The sequence below is a fragment of the Populus trichocarpa genome, chromosome 10 (genome assembly GCF_000002775.5).
Source record: "Populus trichocarpa isolate Nisqually-1 chromosome 10, P.trichocarpa_v4.1, whole genome shotgun sequence".
NCBI classification, from domain to species: Eukaryota; Viridiplantae; Streptophyta; class Magnoliopsida; order Malpighiales; family Salicaceae; genus Populus; species Populus trichocarpa.
Window position 1 is genome coordinate 20,847,564 of NC_037294.2, and position 18,373 is coordinate 20,865,936.

General features: G+C 35.1%; 2 protein-coding genes across 2 annotated transcripts; both read left to right on the forward strand.

The window, feature by feature from the left end:
* Positions 1 to 716: 716 nt before the first annotated feature.
* On the forward strand, positions 717 to 5,251 carry LOC7468422 (adenosine kinase 2). Its single transcript, XM_002315274.4, has 12 exons — positions 717 to 1,053; positions 1,566 to 1,619; positions 1,723 to 1,769; positions 1,893 to 1,924; positions 2,024 to 2,125; positions 2,206 to 2,273; positions 3,520 to 3,596; positions 3,714 to 3,811; positions 3,892 to 3,962; positions 4,036 to 4,102; positions 4,194 to 4,377; positions 4,774 to 5,251. Exons 1-12 carry the CDS (start codon positions 971 to 973, stop codon positions 4,914 to 4,916), a joined length of 1,026 nt encoding a protein of 341 aa, XP_002315310.1. The 5' UTR covers positions 717 to 970; the 3' UTR covers positions 4,917 to 5,251.
* Positions 5,252 to 10,871: 5,620 nt separating this feature from the next.
* LOC18102756 (F-box protein At5g49610) lies at positions 10,872 to 12,328 on the forward strand. Its single transcript, XM_006378709.3, has one exon. It carries the CDS (start codon positions 11,028 to 11,030, stop codon positions 12,282 to 12,284), a length of 1,257 nt encoding a protein of 418 aa, XP_006378771.3. The 5' UTR covers positions 10,872 to 11,027; the 3' UTR covers positions 12,285 to 12,328.
* The last annotated feature ends 6,045 nt before the right edge of the window (positions 12,329 to 18,373 follow it).

Genomic DNA, 18,373 nt, shown 5'->3' on the forward strand with positions numbered 1-18,373 from the left:
TTTCTGTAGATAAATAATTAAATGAAAATTAGTAAATAAATATTTAAACAAAGATTTTTCTTAAACTACTTTACTACCAAACAAATAAAACGTGAGATTGAGATCGAACAAAAACAATTATATCTTAATTAAACTAATTAAGCAACCCAACCAATAGCTTCGAAAACCCGTCGGTGGCGGAGGTTGGTCACTCCACCGACACCTCACCAACAATTAGGTTATATGGTTCATCTTGTCCCTCTGTTTGTTATTAATCTATCTTCTAGCCACTCATTACTTTTTTCTCTCAATACCATCCTTTTGTTCTATATTCGGCATTTAATACGAGAAAGGTCCTTCTCCCACTCTCAAAGGTTGATTCAAAAGGTAAGAAAAATTCTCATTTTGGCTGATTTATTGACTTGATTTTGAGTTTTATCACCGAACATTTGAAATTTCTATGGATGAATGTATAATCAATTTATATATACTTTCATTTCATTTACTAAAAAAACTATTTCCCTTGAATTATCATAAAATACTCCCAATGATTAACGATGATGCTAGATTATATTTACTTGAAAGTGAGATAAAATTCAATGTTTTATCTTATTTTAGAATAAGGATCAAAATAAATTTAAATTAATAAAAAAAGGACTAAATACATTATTAACTCAACAACAACACATTTAAACATGATGTTTAAAAGTGAAGTAAATGTTGATTTTTAAAGTTATTTTTATTTAAAAGTATATTAAAATAATTTTTTTAATTTTGTTTTTGATATTACACATTATTTTATAATTTAAAAATTAAAAAAATCATTTTTTGTTTTTAAATTAATCTCAATTCCAAACGGGTGCCTACTATAATACCTAGCACTGCTTCCCCGTTTTTCCCTGCGACCCCGCTTCCTTCTACACACATAAGCTCCTCCATTTCTCTCTTTCGATTTCTCTCTCTCTACCTCTATCACAAAAGAAACACGAAAATGGCGTGCGAGGGGATCTTGTTAGGCATGGGAAACCCACTCCTCGACATTTCTGCTGTTGTAGACGATGATTTCTTGCAGAAGTAAGTTGTGTCTCTTTTAATACCTCTTTTACTATCTTTGTTGCTATCATTGTTGCAGAAACCAAACCTGAACTTTGCTTTATTTGATGTTGTTCTTTTAATGCTTCAATCTTTATTATTCGATACTGCTTGATCCGTGCTTGTTAGCTATTAATTAGTTATTGTTGTCTGATTGGAAATAAGAGGTAGATCTGAGCTGCTTTCAACGTGTGTTTTGGTTTGCAATGACAGATCTGATTTTATTCTTTCATTGCATGATTGATTCTCTCTGTTTTTCTCTCTTTATGAAAATTTCATCGTGATTGTTTGGTTACTGAGAAAATCTTAATGTTTGACGTGTTGAACGAATTTCTTAAATGTGAGAATTGAGCTCTATTTTTTTGTAAATCATTGTTTTCTATAGTTTAGATCATATTCTATTCGTTTCAAATTTAAGTCTTATGTGATTTAGTTTGGGAATTTAAATACCTTTCTTCCGTTGTTGATTTTCGTTAATTGGACTATTTTGATAGATATGACATCAAGCTGAACAATGCTATCCTCGCCGAAGACAAGCACTTGCCTATGTGAGTTCTTTTTATATTTATGCATTTTCCTATATGTGTTACCTTTTTCAGGCATTTGAAACATTGTATTGATGCTTCTTTTTTTTTTTATGGATATTTGAAGGTACGATGAAATGGCTAGCAAGGACAATGTAGAATACATTGCTGGAGGTAATATCAGGATTTCTGAATTTAATGATGTCATGTTTAAATTTTAATATTTTCAGTTAATGAATAATATTATTTTATCGATGCCTGTAAATTAACGAGTATCGTTTTTTCTGTTATGTTTAGGTGCTACTCAAAATTCAATCAGAGTTGCACAGGTTTGTTGTGATAGATATGACTGCATACATTTTTGTAGTTATGCTTCTATTGTATGTGACTAATTTGTTCTTACTCCTCTTGACTTTTGTTTATTGCAGTGGATGCTCCAAATTCCTGGCGTAACCAGCTATATGGGCTCCATTGGGAAGGACAAGTTTGGAGAGGAGATGAAGAAAAACTCAACTGAAGCTGGTGTTAATGTAAATTACCCTGCATCTTTTGTTTCCAACGTTTAGGTTGATTGTACTGTCAAGGAGATTTAATGAGGATGTGAAATCAGGTACATTATTATGAGGATGAGGCTGCTCCAACTGGAACATGTGCTGTTTGTGTTGTTGGTGGTGAGAGGTCAGTTTTACCTGATTGCCGTGTATTTGTCGTTTGAGTTAAAATTCTGTGCATCTGTTGGTTATTTTGTCCTTGCTAAATACATTGCTGCAAACTGACATGAATCTTGCTGTTGTTTCAAAAATTTCAGAATTGTGCTGTTTATAACTGGTATTATCTTTTATGGATATGCTGCATTGTATTATTGAAAAATTATAACATTAACAATTAACAAAAGAAACTAAAAGAGCATGGTGGTTTACGATAGTAATGTGGACTGGACAGTGTGTTATATTGTCCATCATAGATAAAGTAACATCATGTAGGGTGTTTTAGGTGCTAAACAATGTTGTTTTGTCAACAAATTTAAGTGATTTTTTGGAAATATATATTCACTTTAGTGCTTGGTTTTCAAGGCTTGTACGACTGGTCCTTGAATTTCATTTGTCTTCAACTTTGGTCCCTGGATGGGAGAGAAGAGAGAAATGGCAGGAGAGAGGTAGGAGAGAGAAATTTTTGTTCAGCCTCATTTTGGCCACAAAAACCTCCGACATTGGTTTCCTACTGTTTGCCTTGGAGCGAGGAGTTTTTTTATGGTGGTTATAGGCACAAAAATAATCGGGTTATTTTGGTTGATTAAAATGAATTTTGAGGTTGAAAATGTGTTTAGGTGTTTTTGAGATGATTTTGAGATTAGGTGAAAAATGGAGTGATCTGACTGCAAATTGTCGCTGAAAAATTAGGGTTTTTTTATTAAATATTCTTTGCAATTGGTGTATTGATGGGGATTCTTTTTTAAAATCCCTGGATGGGTTTTTTTATTAAATATTTATTTGCAATAGAAATAATTCGTCACTCCAATTTTTATAGAGATCCTGTGCTGTTAGTTAGGCACTAGTTGTGATTTTCTGCTTATTGACTTTCCATTTATCATGGGTACCATATTTTCTAGCACTGTGTCCAAGATCAACATTTTTTCCAGTTTCATTCTACATGCTGAGCATATGTGTTGTATGCCTGTTGGAGGTAGTAGCATCTGTGCCAAGGGAGGGGCTATTAGGAATCCTTGAAGTATTGATGGCACGCCAAGGTGGACCGTCATTCACCCCTGGGCCAAATATTTTATTATGGAGAATAAAAATCAGCCCTAATCTTGTTACAACATAAAATGTTGTAACAAAAGTAGACTGCATGTTGGTGTGAACTTTGTAATTGAAACTATACATTTGTCAATGTTTTCTGGGTTAAAAGTTAAGTGTTTGTTCAGGTCGCTCATTGCAAATTTGTCTGCTGCAAATTGTTACAAATCTGAGCACTTGAAGAGGCCAGAAAATTGGAAACTTGGTACTACCATTTATCTTTCTCTGCTTCCACATTCAACACTTCGTTTAGTTGTTGGCCATATGTCATGCTGGTCTCCCCTTTGCAACTTAATCCTTTCTTCTTCTTTTTTTGAAACAGTTGAAAAGGCAAAATATTTCTACATTGCTGGGTTTTTCCTTACTGTGTCTCCTGAATCCATTATGCTTGTTGCTGAACACGCAGCTGCAAACAACAAGGTAAAACTTGTCCAGTCAGATCTTTCTCTTTTGTAATTCTTGCCTTTCTCAGTTCAGTAATCTGAGGCATGCATGTGCAGGTCTTCATGATGAACCTTTCTGCTCCATTTATCTGTGAGTTCTTCAAGGATGTGCAGGAGAAAGCTCTACCGTAAGTTTGCCATCCTCTGTTTTGTTCATGATGTTTGTCAATGGTTCAAAACTTATTCACCTTTTGTCTACAGTTATATGGACTATGTCTTTGGGAATGAGACCGAAGCCAGAACCTTTGCAAAGGTTCATGGATGGGAGGTAATTGTTTCTTCATGCATTGTAGTCAATCAGAGGACCAAATTCAGCTACACCATGCAATTTACCTTACTGGATTTTTCTTGTTTATCAGACTGAGAATGTTGAGGAGATTGCTCTTAAGATTTCTCAATGGCCTAAGGCATCAGGGGCACACAAGAGGATTGCTGTTATTACTCAAGGTGCAGATCCTGTTGTAGTTGCTGAGGATGGGAAGGTGAAATTATTCCCTGTGATATTGTTACCCAAGGAGAAGCTGGTTGATACAAATGGAGCAGGTACGCTCTTCTCTTCCATCTTTTTAGTCTGTCCAATGTTTGGAACTACCTAGAGATCCTTAAGATATATCCATTGATTTGAATTTCAAGGTGTTTAAAGTTAGTCTCTGCTGCACTTTCTTCTGCACAACTGAGCTCAATATCTTATTGATTGGAGTATGTCGGATTATTCCATCCATCTCTAGTTCCCTCCGTCTAAACAGCAGCTCGCTAGAAAGCTAGATCATCTACTTTGGTTATGAGAAATGCAAAAAAGATAACTTCTGTTAGATCCTGAAATTTAGTGCTTTAAGCTGCTATTAGTTTTAGTATTCCTGCAGGATTCATACCTGGTGTTAGTATCTTCGCAATCTTGACTTCTCCCAGCAAATCCTAATAGCTTTTCTTCCGTGGCAGGTGATGCGTTCGTTGGTGGATTTTTGTCACAGCTGGTGCAAGAGAAGCCCATTGAAGACTGTGTGAGAGCTGGTTGCTATGCAGCAAATGTCATTATCCAAAGGTCAGGCTGCACATATCCAGAGAAGCCCGATTTCAAGTAGGCTCATATCTCCCATCCGAGCCTCTTACTCTGTACTGGACTGTACCGGAGTTGATTTTTCTGTGCGTTCTCCTAAACATAATTTTTCTGTGCGTTCTCCTGAACCCATGGATTTTGGTAGAGTTTTTTTTTTTTCCAAGTCACCAGTGTTGCATTGCTTGGGGTAGTAGTCCACAGAGCTGGCGTGCTATCCTTGGCTTAATCCACCAAGCAATTTTTCTCTTTCATAATGAAAAATGGTGAACCAGGTTTGGTTCCGATGAGTCTGTTGTCTATGAAGTAAGATTCGGTCATTTGTGCTATTTATATAAACCTAGCTTGTCACTGGTTATCGTATTTCATCCTGCTATCCTCTTGATAATTCTGAACCGTATACGATAGGAAATTATCAAAGAAAATCAAAGCCGGCCATTATACAATATAATTCTTTATTCTCTGTATACACAGAATAAAGGTGGATTTACGTGCTGAGGCACCCAAGAGCATACAATGGAAGATTAATAGAGAAACAGGTATATACTTGATGATCCTTGTAGATTTGGATTGTCTGTTTCTGGTCAATCCCAAAGAAAACGGAAGATCAGTTTTTTTTTTAAAAAAATAAAATTCTTATAATTATAGTTATTAAATCTGGACTCATGGGTTGACTTGGAAAATTTAGGGTTCAATTTTAATTTTAATAAAAAAATATTAATATACTGAAATCTAGTTAATCTAGTGGATGATGTGGTTTTTTTATGTTGTTTTAATAAAAAAAATGACTCGAGGTTGATCTAATGATCTAGGTTTGTCCTGATCAAAACTTGAATAAGATCTGAAAACTATACAGTTTCTCTTGAATCTGAAAAGGGAGATGATAAAAACTCGTTTTCAACAAATTTTGCTAGGGAATGTCTCTATCCGCTCGGGATTGATTGCTTGCAATGCTAGGAGCTGGAAGAACATTACAGAATTGCTGTTGTCCTCCTTTTCTTTCAATTTAAATAGTAATTAATATTAACATTAATAAAACAACTAAATAATGTGAGATAGATTTAACTATTTATATAAACAATTAAGAAATTTAATATATATTTAATCGTTAGGTTAACAAATTCAAAATGTATCTCGAGTGGTTGGTGCACGGGTTGAAATCGAGGTAGAAGTTTGAGCTATGCGTTGTGACATGTTTTTTTTTAAAAGAAGGCCCCATGCGAAAAGAAAAAAGAAGGCATGTAGGACTCCCTCGTAATTATATATCTCGTAATTATATATAAGTGTTCATGGACAAATCTTTGTGGATATTATAAATATCGGTGAGTTAGATATATTAATTTTTATATTTTTTGATTAATTTTAAAAAATATTAGGTTGCAATTATTAAAACTAGATAAAATCTCTAAAATATCTATATTAAAAAAACATGTTACTTGTATTAGAAGGTTGAATGGATTTTAAAAATCTCAACCCGCGTTCATCTCATAGAATTCATTTATTAGTATTTTTTTAATTTTCTATTATCTACAATTTCTGTATTATTTAATTTTAATAAATCTAGTAAAGGCAAGTTAAATAATAAAAATATTATAAATGAGCACTCCTAAACCCACGCGCGCTGTATTGTTGAAGCACGGGATGGGCTTCAAGAAAGGAGGCTCATCCTTAAGAGATTCGAGCCTGGTCCTATATTTAGCAACGCTTCCAATAATGATCCAGCTACAACCAAAACTATTATCGTGTGAAACCAGCAAAAAATACCCTCTACAAATAAAACCAAGGAAAATAAATAAATAAATAAATTGTGCGAAAAAACTGCATGAATTTTTGGTTAAAAAACCGTTATATCAAGTTGAATTACATGCCCACGACCTTCCCTTTGTTTTTTTTTACACTTATTTTTCTTGATCTTTTGTAATTTTTGTAATTTCATTATTTAATATAAAGTTTTTATTGAATTTTATTATTTAATATTAAGTTATTTACAAATATGTTTTTGTATTTTTTATTATATAATAAAATAAAATAAATAAATCTCAACTAGTAAAATCCATAACTTATATTAGATTAAGAGTTTTAATATGTTTATGTTTTTCATTTTTTAGAATTTATCCGGTCAAAACAACTTTCGTACGATTTAATTTAAAATCTAAACTAAACAAAGAGTCGAGAGTCGAGATTTTTTAGATTTAAACCATTATATCAAGTTAAATGACAATACTAAAAAATTTTCAACATTTTATATTTTAAGTCATGAGTTTTTTATGTTGTGTATCTATATTTTATTGATCTCAATAAACAAATTCAATAAATACAGTTAGATGAATGTCTTATTTTGCGTGGTTGAATATCTTGATTTATATTTATTTTTTAATTTTATTAATTTCTCTTTTGATTATTGTTAACAATTTTTTTTTCGTTTATTTATATAAATAGTTATTAATTTATTTAATGAGATACTTTCAATTTATATTTTAATTTTTTTATATTAAAAAACACATTGAAACTATTTATACAATCAATAATTTTTAAAAAAATTATGATCGGCGGAGAATCACGGTTAGTAATCGCTAAATAGCAGATCGTTGACTACTGGGCTCCGCAAGAAAACTTTGAAGAGAAGGCGAAGGCAAGAAAACTTGGAAGAGAAGACGAAGCTAGAAGCGACCTCACTGTCCGTAAAGTTGGGGACAATACTAGCGCCAGTAGTAACATTTGTTTTGTATCCAACAAATCCTTTCACAGCAAAAGTAGGAATCTTCAATCTTGTATTATCAAAGCATTTTAAGGATTTATACATGCAGGAAGCCAATCGGCCCAAATCTAATGAACCGGGCTTTTTTCGGGCAAGATCTCCAACGAGGCCTGAAAACTATAAAAGGAAGATGGCAAAATTTCCATTTCAACGAATTTTGCTAGTGCATATCTCTATTTGCTGCTGGGCACTGATTTTTGTTTTTTAATTCATGTAGTTCTTCATACTAGTATTAATTTTACAAGCTTTAAAATTAAAAATCATATAAGCCTACAATAACCTTAAAGTTTGTGAGACTTGAACAAATAACCTATAAAAAGTAAATTTATGATCTAACCAGTTGAGATACACCATTTAAAGTTGCTGGACACTGATTACTTTTTTTTTTAATTAATGTGGGTGTCCGGGCCAGCTTGCGCGCACCTCGACTAATCTCACGGGTTTTGAAGTTAACGACCATGTATGCTTCTAGTGGCTCTGAAGTTTGTAAGACTCGAACTGGTGATCTTTAGAAAGCAAACTAGAATCTAACCAATTAAATTATACCCGAGAATCGGCTATACCCGGGAATCGGCTGGACAATGATTACTTGCAATGACGGGAGCTGGAAGAACATTACAAAATTACTCGCTGTTATCCTCTTTTTCTTCCGGTTTAAGCTCTGATTACCATTAACAAAAACCGGACCAGTTTAACTGTTTATTCCAATAACTAAGAAGATTAATATATATTTTTATAATTATCTGATTAAAGAATTCAAATTGTATCTCGAGTGGCTAGCACGCGGTTCAAAGTCGAGATAGCATGATAAGGACACTAATATTTTACGCGTTGTCAAAAAAAGAAAGCCCCGTATAGAAGGGGAAAAAAAAATACTGGTACAGGCATGCAAGCCTCCCCTGTGCCCACACGCATTGTTGTTTTGTAGGAGCATGGGATGGGCTTCAAGAAAGGAGGCCCATCATTAAAAAAACTTAAGATCGTGCTCTCTATGTATAATAATGTTTTGAAATTGTTTTTTTTTATATATTTTAAAAAATATTTTTTTATTTTAAATTAATATTTTTTTTATTTTTTTATCGATTCTTCTGATATTAAAAATATATATTTTTTAAAATATCATCTCAATATATTGCAAAAGTGAAAAATATTTCAAAAAAAAAAAAACTATTATTATAATAATAAACGGAATCTTCCAAGAATGAGGCAGCTCCAACCAAAACTACTAAACTAGTAGTGTGTGAAACCAGCCAAAATTATCCTTAACAAATAAAACCAAGGGAAAAAAAATTGTGCCAGAACACTTGCATGGATTTTTGGTTTAAAAACACCAAGTTTAATGACTTGCCATGATTTTTTTTAATTGGCCATTTTATTTTTTTTAAATGACAATACTAAAACATTTCCAATATATATATATATATATAATCTTCTTACATTTTAAAAAAAAATTAGTCCTAGTGGTAACAAACTAGTTAAACAAAACTATAAAACATGTGGTGAATTCATTGTAGCAAGAGACACGGTTTTACCATGGATTATTATAGTGAATTTATCTTTGTCCTTCTTGGTGAAAAATTGTAAGGCTAGAAAATAGAGGTATTTTTCTGAGCATGAGTTTATTTAGTCAGTTTTATTTGTGTTTATTTTTTAAGTCATAAGTTTTTTAGATTGTGGATTTATCTTTTATTGATTTTAATAAATAAGTACAATAAACACAATTAGATGAATATCTCATTTTGTATGGTTAAATATCTTGATTTATATTCATATCTTAATTTTATTAATTTTTCTTTTGGTTATTGTTAATGATTTTTTTTCTGGTTTATTTACATAAATAATTATTAGCTTATTTAATGAGATACTTGCATATGATTTTCAATTTATAATTTGAATTTTTTTTATGTTAAAAAATATATAAAAGCTCGCTCCTCATGTATAACAATGTTTCAAAACTGATTGTTTTTATGTTTTAAAAAATATTTTATTATTATTATTATTATTTTAAATTAATATTTTTAGTTTTTTTACATTAATTCTTCTATATTAAAAATATATATATATTTTTTAAAATGTCATCTCAATATATTGCAAAAGTGAAAAATATTTTTTAAAAAAACTATTATTATAATAACAAACGGAATCTTCCAAGAATGAGCCAGCTCCAACCGAAACTAGTAGTGTGTGAAACCAGCCAAAATTGTCCTTAACAAATAAAACCAAGGAGAAAAAAATTGTGCCAGAACAATTGCATGAATTTTTGGTTTAAAAACACCAAGTTTAATGACTTGCCCATGAATTTTTTTAATTGGCCATTTGATTTTGATTTTTTTACTTTTTTTTATCTTTTGATTTTATTATTTTTATTAAATTTTATCATTTAATAAAAAAAATAAATTCAATCAAGTAGAATTCATAATAAAGTTATGAGTTTTGTAGGTTAACTAGGGTGAACGTCAGATATATATATTTCTTTGAACTTATTCTAAAAAAGAAAAATCACAATTTAATTGAAAATATAAATTAAACAATAAGTCAAATTGAGATTTCTTAAACTGTTATACCATTATTAATGATAACAATAACAAAAACTCCAACACTGTGTATTATTTTTTGAATTTCAATTTTGTTGAGTCCAGTGCTAAATAGCGAACTGTTGATCGCTGAGCCCCGCAAGAAAACTTTGAAGAGAAGACAAAACTAGAAGCAATCTCACTGTCCGTAAAGTTGGGGTGTGAATTTTTACAATACCAGCAGCAGCAGCAGCAGCAGCATTTGTTTTGTATCCATGTATTATCCAACAAACTTTTACACAGCTAAAGTAGGGATCTGTCTTGTATTATCAAAGTATTTTAAAGATTTATACATGCAGGAAGCCAATCGGCCCAAATCTCAGATGAAATTGATCACATCAAATTATGTTATCCATGGCCATATTGGGTTAAATAAGTAATGCAAACCCTACGATAATATAATCTATGATTGCGATGTAATTAATTGTGAACTTTAATTTATTCAGAATGATTAAGATGGTGCCAAGCCTTTCTGTCATCTCTTCTTTAAAGTACTTGCGACTCTAATTGGGTGTTATTTTCTTCTTCCTTGATGGAGACGGAGACCCCTACGTGTTTTTTTTTTTTTTCCATTAATGTTTTGGGATCTAAATTAATTCCTTTCCCCCCAAGTTTCTTTCTAACTTTAGGAGGAACTGTCCTGATCCTACTCGGAAACTGACATTAGCGCATAAACATCCTGTTTTTCTTTGACGTCAGCTTTGCTTTCTCCTATTTTAGCCCTGCTTGCTCTTTCCCCTACAACTTCAAAACCAATTTTTTTTCCCTTGGAAACAAGAGCCCCCAAGCGCTTAATTTCTTCTTTGCCATGGAGTCTCATGATTTTAGCTCAGATATCATCTATGAGATTCTAACTCGTTCATCCATGGAAACTGTAGGAAGATGCAGACTTCTTTCCAAGGAATGCAACAGTATCACCTATGACTCTATTTTCACCAATCTTCATAGCCATAGAACAAACACTATATCCGGTTATTTCATGCAAAGCATGATGAGCAACAGATTTTATTCCTCCTTTGTGTCCATTGACAGTACTACTTGGAGGTCCTATCCTAAACTGTCCCTCAATTTCTTACCTGACAGAGTGGAGATTCAGGGATCAACAAACCAAGGTATTTTGCTTTGTCGAACTCATCATCCACGATATTATGTGTGCAAGCCCACCACCAAACAATGGCGAAGAATCCCGAATCCGAAGACCCGATACCATACTATAGCTACTGGCATGATTGTGATAAGATCGAACCCTTTGCATTACAAGATAGCCAGGTTCTCGCAGCCCAAAACTCGGTGTCATGATAAAGAATTCTTTCAATATTATTGGGTTAGATGTGAGTTGTTTGATTCAAAGACTTGGACGTGGAAGCAACTGGATGAAGTAAAGTTGCAAAATCACGAGTCACTTTCCCGGAAGCCTGCTGTATCTGTATCCGGCTCACTTCACTGGCTTACATGGGTAGAAAACAACATATTTGCATTTCATGTAAGCAAAGAAAGCTATAGCATGTTTTCGCTACCTCTATCAGTTTCTCAGGATAACAAGGGCAAGGACATTGAACTCGTCGAATATATGGGAAAACTTGCCGTAACCTGCATTGGTAAAGATGAGAGTTCCATGGAATTGTGGGTCATGGAGAATTATGGGAAAACAGAATGGAACAAGAGGTATAAGATAAACATTGAAGCTTTAAGAAGGAAGGAACCCGACACCAGGCCTGCTGCCTTCTACAATGCTGATATTGTGCTAATGAAAGAATATGATCATCGCGTGACGTTCTTCAACTTCAAGAATGGAAGTTTTGATCGGCTGTCTTTAGAGAACAACGTAAATCGTGGATGTTTCCGATTTCAATCAGATTTTGAGCCGAGTGATTTGACGGGTGGATTTGCATTGAAACATCCGCAAGGTAAACGAGGAAGAAGTAAATCAAAGAGAAGGAAGTCTCTTACAAAATATAGTATTGGTCAATTAGGTTTCAGACAATTATTTGCTTTAACCACTTCAAAATCGTTTCTCATTCTGCTGTTAGCCTTCATTTTTTTCTGTTATGTTTTAGATTTCTAGTTAGTCATATTATTGTGGTCGAAGATTGATATTGACAGTGGATTAGTATTGTTTTTCTATTCAATCTTGTTTAAGTACCTGGTTAATTCCTTGCATTTGTTTATGCTTGATGATTTCTACTCTTGAAATAAGAGGATCAACAAATTTCTACAAAGATTGAAGTACTTAGCAAAGAAAATTAGTGGGGCTAGCTCTGTCTCTAAAACAGTTAGACTTGCTAAGCTAAATTTGTTTGCAGGAATTTACTGATATCAAGCTTGCCTTGTATGTTTCGCTGAAGCCATGAAAATTACATATTAGCGAACAACAGAATTACACATTTGCAATTACAGTTTCTGCTCAATAATGTACAATTAAGCTGCCCTTCTCTTGCTCTTTCTTCTCTCAACCAAAATTGCTAAACTAGATAAAAAACAGTGCATCTCAGAAACATAACAAAAACTTATGATCCTGTTGAGAGTTTACACAGTGTAGAATGCTATTGAACATGTTCTCATTGCATGGAATGCAAAGTTTTGGCCCTGTGGTGAATCCAAAAACCTCCTCGGTGCGATCAAGCAATGCCTTGAAGAGAGGATGCTGCAGTACAGTAACCTTGATCACATATCTTTTGCAGTCTTCACCTACATAAACTGCTAGATGACCTTTTGGAACATCTTTTGGTATGAAGTACTCATCCTTAAGCAAAAGAGACCAGCTTTTCCGACTTTGAAAATGGTTGCAAGTTGCATGTTTCAGAAACCAGTTCATACCGATACTGAGGTACTTGCAGAGACAATGTTTGAGAAACCTGCCCTTCTTTACCATCTTTGGTACCATGATCCTATGAGAAAGAGAGAGGGATATAAAGAGGGAGAGGGAATGCGAAAATATGGAACTGGATGTGTGGTTTTTATACTTGTCTAACAGTGTTGAAATTGACAAAGTGGCATATTTTGCCCATCTTTTTCTTACGCACCTTTTGTATTACAGACGTTCTCTAGCTTATTAGAAAAGGAGCAAATAGCTAGCTTGATCATGTTCTTAGAGATAATAATAAGAAAAATGGGATAGATCTGGTTGGGAAAGTTCTGACATGAAATATGTAAAAAATATTGCAATTTGTGTCTGTCATGGTTGATGGTTCTCTTGGATATTTTTAAAAATCACTTCACTCTTCTAGGTCAGAGAGACAAGTGTGCTCCAAATCCTGATGAAGTATCTACTTGAGAATAATATCAGTGCCATGACTGTGCACTAATCATGAAAGTGTATAAAAATATATCATAATGGAGCTAAGCTCACAGGGACAAAAATCATGCGCTAAATTTAAGGACTCGGGTCTAAAAAACTTAAAAAAGTGCAGCAAATACTGTAGCACTCTCTTTCAAATGGAGTTCAAGTTTCCTTTTAAGTATCTGCTAATGGTAGTTCTTGATCCTTTGCAGGATTTGGTAAACCTTTAAAATATTTTTTTTCTGCCAATCACCTTAGGCTGGGAGTTCTTATTCCTCTGAATGCTGATGATTAGCTATCAACACACATTTTTCTTCAATCAAGTGTTCTTCGAAACAAGTTGGCATAGTTTTTAGTTTTCATAAGAAACTCATGTGCGGTCTGTTATCTTCCCAAGACACCAAATATTAGATATTGATTTCACATGCTGATTTTCCAGAGGAGAGAACCTCAAGTTAGCACACGGATTTGGCTTAAAGGACATAGTTTTGTTAGGTACTGCTGTATGAAGAGATGTTCTGTAAGGACACACCATTCAAACATGTTGGGAAAACTAGGGACAACTAACCGGATCAATTCAGCGGAATACAATTCACAATTCACAAGTCCCAATCCTTTTTCCCTCTTTGTGCAGTAAAAAACAGAATCAAACAATGAACAAATATAATGCAACAATCACACAAATCAACACCAAGATTTTTACGTGGAAAACCCGATGCGGGAAAAACCACGGGACCGGAGTCCACCTAAAAACTTCCACTATCACAAATAATGGGTTCACAATTGTTCTTCCTCAGATTCAACTAAGGGCTACAACATATATATCATCAAGAATAACTTATTCTCGGATTACAACAAGATTAAAGGAGAATTATTTGAGAAAAACTCACAATACTGACAGCCCCGTTTTCTGTCAAAACGACCAGCTTCCACACCACCAATCTTCAATCCAACCGTTCAGAATGAAGAGGAACGTGTCTAGAAGCTGCTGTCCAAATCTCAGCCCGATCCAACGGTGAACGAACTGGAAATCGAAGAAAGAAGACAGACTGCTCTGCTGCCTCTTCTTCCTTTCTTTCTCTCGGTTTTCTCTTCTCTCTTTTGTTCAAATTTGCTACTACCATCTACAGTAACCGTTTCATTTAATTTAAACCAAAGAGGCAGCCAGCTGCCTCCTTAATTAATGTGGTGGTCCCCCCATCACATGGTGCGGGACCACACAACAAATCTCCCCCTCACGCACCATGTGAGGAATTCGCCATACTGGCGATCAACATGTAAGCTTCAATTTAGGAGGCTCTGACAAGCCTGCCTCCCTTCTGCAAAACTCAAACTTCTCTCTCGGTAGAGGTTTGGTCATCATGTCTGACACGTTGTTATCGGTATGGATCTTCTCAACAACAAATGACTTCATCTCCATAGCATCTCGAATCCATTGATATCTAACCTCAATATGCTTTGATCGAGAGTGAAAAGTAGGATGCTTACTGAGATGGATTGCATTTTGACTGTCACAGTGCAACACAAAGTTCTCTTGAACTAGGCCAAGTTCATGTAAGAACTTCTTCATCCATAACAACTCTTTGCCCCCTTCAGTAAGAGCAATATATTCAGCCTCTGTAGTGGATAATGCAACACATTTTTGCAACCTTGATTGCCATGAGACTGCTCCCCCTGCAAACTTCATCAAGTATCCTGATGTGGACTTTCTAGAATCAACATCACCAGCCATATCTGCATCTGTGTATCCATCCAACACAGGTTTATCATTACCAAAACATAAGCTGAAACTAGAAGTACCTTTGAGATACCTGAGTATCCATTTCACTGCTGACCAGTGTTCTTTACCAGGATTGGAGAGGAACCGACTAACCACACCAACTGCATGAGCTATATCCGGCCTTGTGCAAACCATGGCATACATCAAGCTACCAACTGCGGATGCATAAGGAACCTTTTTCATCTCATCTCTTTCTTCATCACTTGAAGGACACTGCTTAGAACTTAGTTTAAAGTGGCTTGCAAGTGGAGAACAAACCGGTTTGGAGTTGCTCATGTTGAATCTCTCAAGTACCTTTTGAACATATCTCTCCTGAGATAGCCAAAGTTTCTCCTTCTTCCTGTCACGTGTGATCTTCATGCCAAGAATCTGTTTTGCCGGTCCTAAGTCTTTCATTGCAAAAGACTTGCTTAACTCTTCCTTCAACATCTGAATCTTCTTAGCATCATGGCCAACAATCAACATATCATCCACATACAACAAGAGAATAATAAAATTTCCATCTGGAAACCTTTTCATAAATACACAATGATCAGAAGTGGTCCTGTCATAACCATGATCCACCATGAAAGAATCAAACTTCTTATACCATTGTCTTGGAGCTTGCTTTAACCCATATAGACTCTTTTTCAACTTGCAAACTAACTGCTCTTTACCTTTTGCTTCAAACCCTTCAGGCTGCTCCATGTAGATTTCTTCATCTAAATCACCATGCAGAAAGGCAGTTTTCACATCAAGTTGCTCAACTTCAAGATTCAAACTAGCAGCTAAGCCAAGCACAACTCGGATTGAAGACATCTTGACCACTGGTGAAAAGATTTCTTCAAAATCAATACCCTTCTTCTGACCGAAACCTTTCACAACCAATCTTGCCTTGTACCTTGGTTGTGAGCAATGTTCATCAATTTTCAACCTGAACACCCATTTGTTCTTGAGTGCTCTCTTACCTTTAGGAAGCTTCACTAACTCAAAAGTATGGTTTTCATGCAAGGATTTCATCTCTTCTTGCATTGCTTGCAACCACTCACTTTTCTTCTCATGTGACATGGCTTCATCAAAGCATTCTGGCTCTCCCCCGTCAGTAACCAGCACATACTCATGAGGAGAGTATTTAGTGGAAGGTTGGCGAAGTCTGGTTGACCTCCTCAATTGTGGCTCATCTGGAGCTTCCTGCATAACCTGTTCAGGAATAACATCAATATCATCATTAGCTGATTCAGGATCACCAACTAATGGCTCATTAAGAAAACCATCATTTTCATCATTTTGCAAGTCTCCCCCATGATTAGCAGGCATCGAAGGTAACTGTGGAGTAGGTCTTGGATTTGAATTAGATGGAATAAATGTAGTAGACTCTGTTTTCTCCTTCAGTTCAAAGTCTTCAATGGTTTGATCTTCAAAGAAGATAACATCTCTGCTTCTCACAATTTTCTTCTCCTTTGGATCCCATAACCTATAGCCAAACTCATCATCTTCAGATCCCAAGAAAATACACTGCTTTGTCTTGCTGTCAAGCTTGGACCTTTCATCCCTTGGAACATGTACAAATGCTCTGCATCCAAACACTCTCAAGTGTGCATAGGAAACATCCTTTCCTTTCCAAACTCTATCTGGAACATCAAACTCAAGAGGAACTGATGGAGAAAGGTTGATCATGGCAACTGCAGTCTTCATTGCCTCACCCCAAAAGGACTTAGGCAGCTTTGCATGAGAGAGTATACATCTAATTCTTTCAACAATGGTTCTGTTCATTCTCTCAGCCACTCCATTCTGTTGTGGAGTCTTAGGAACTGTCTTCTCCAACTTGATACCCTGTTCCCTGCAGTACTTCTCAAAAGGACCTCTGTATTCACCACCATTGTCTGCTCGAACACATTTCAGCTTTCTACCAGTTTCTCTTTCAACTCTGGCATGGAAATCCTTAAAGACATCAAGCACCTGATCTTTGGATTTCAAACAAATGGCCCAAATCTTCCTGGAGTGATCATCAATAAAACTAACAAAGTACAATGCACCTCCAAGAGACTTATCAATCATAGAGCAAACATCAGTATGAACTAAATCAAGAACATGTGACCTTCTATGTGAAGGTGATCTTTGAAATGCAACTCTATGTTGTTTACCAACTAAACAATGAGTACATGTGTTCAAGTTCATACCTTTCAATGGAAGGTAGTTCTTCTTGGCAAGGATGCCAAGGCCTTTCTCACTCAAATGTCCAAGCCGCTTATGCCATAGATCAGTAGAGCAATCTTCAATTGCATTCACCTCCCCTTTGATCACCTTGGCTTGTGACATGTAGATACCCATCTTCTTCCCTTTAGCAACAATTAGGGAATTTCTGGAGAGCTTCCATTTACCATCTCCAAAGTAACTGTGATAGCCTTCTTCATCAAGAGTACCTGTAGAGATCAAATGTAGGCGCATATCAGGCACATGCCTAACATCTTTGAGTAGCAACTTGCACCCAGTATTGGTTTCCAACCAAATATCTCCAATGCCCACAACACTAGCCATCCCTTGATTTCCCATCCTAACTTGACCAAAGTCACCAGCTGTGTAGGATGTGTAAAAATCACGTCGGGGTGTAACATGGTAAGAAGCTGCTGAATCTGCAACCCAGGTGGTATCTTGACATGCAAGATTAACACAGCCATCATCACACACAATGGCAACATCACCATCAGATACAACTGCAGCTGTACCATTCTCTTCATTCTTGTCTTCATCTCTACCCTTTTTATCTCTTTTATACTTTCTGCAATCCTTTTGCATATGCCCAGGCTTGTCACAATAATAGCACTTAAAACCCTTCATTGACTGAGATCTTCCTCTTGGCTTCCATTTGCCTTTTCTATTGCTGGATTCTCCATCTTGCTTGCCGTGAGAGAACCTGCTTTGACTTCTCCCTCGACTTTCTGTAACAAGTGCATGAGACTCGGAAGTGCTTGTCCCTTTCCTCCTCTTCTCTTCATTGAGGATACAATCCTTCACTGTTTTCAAAGTGAGCTTTCCATTCGGAGTATAATTGCTAAGTGACACTACCAAAGTCTCCCAACTATCCGGCAATGAACTCAATAGGATTAATGCTTGC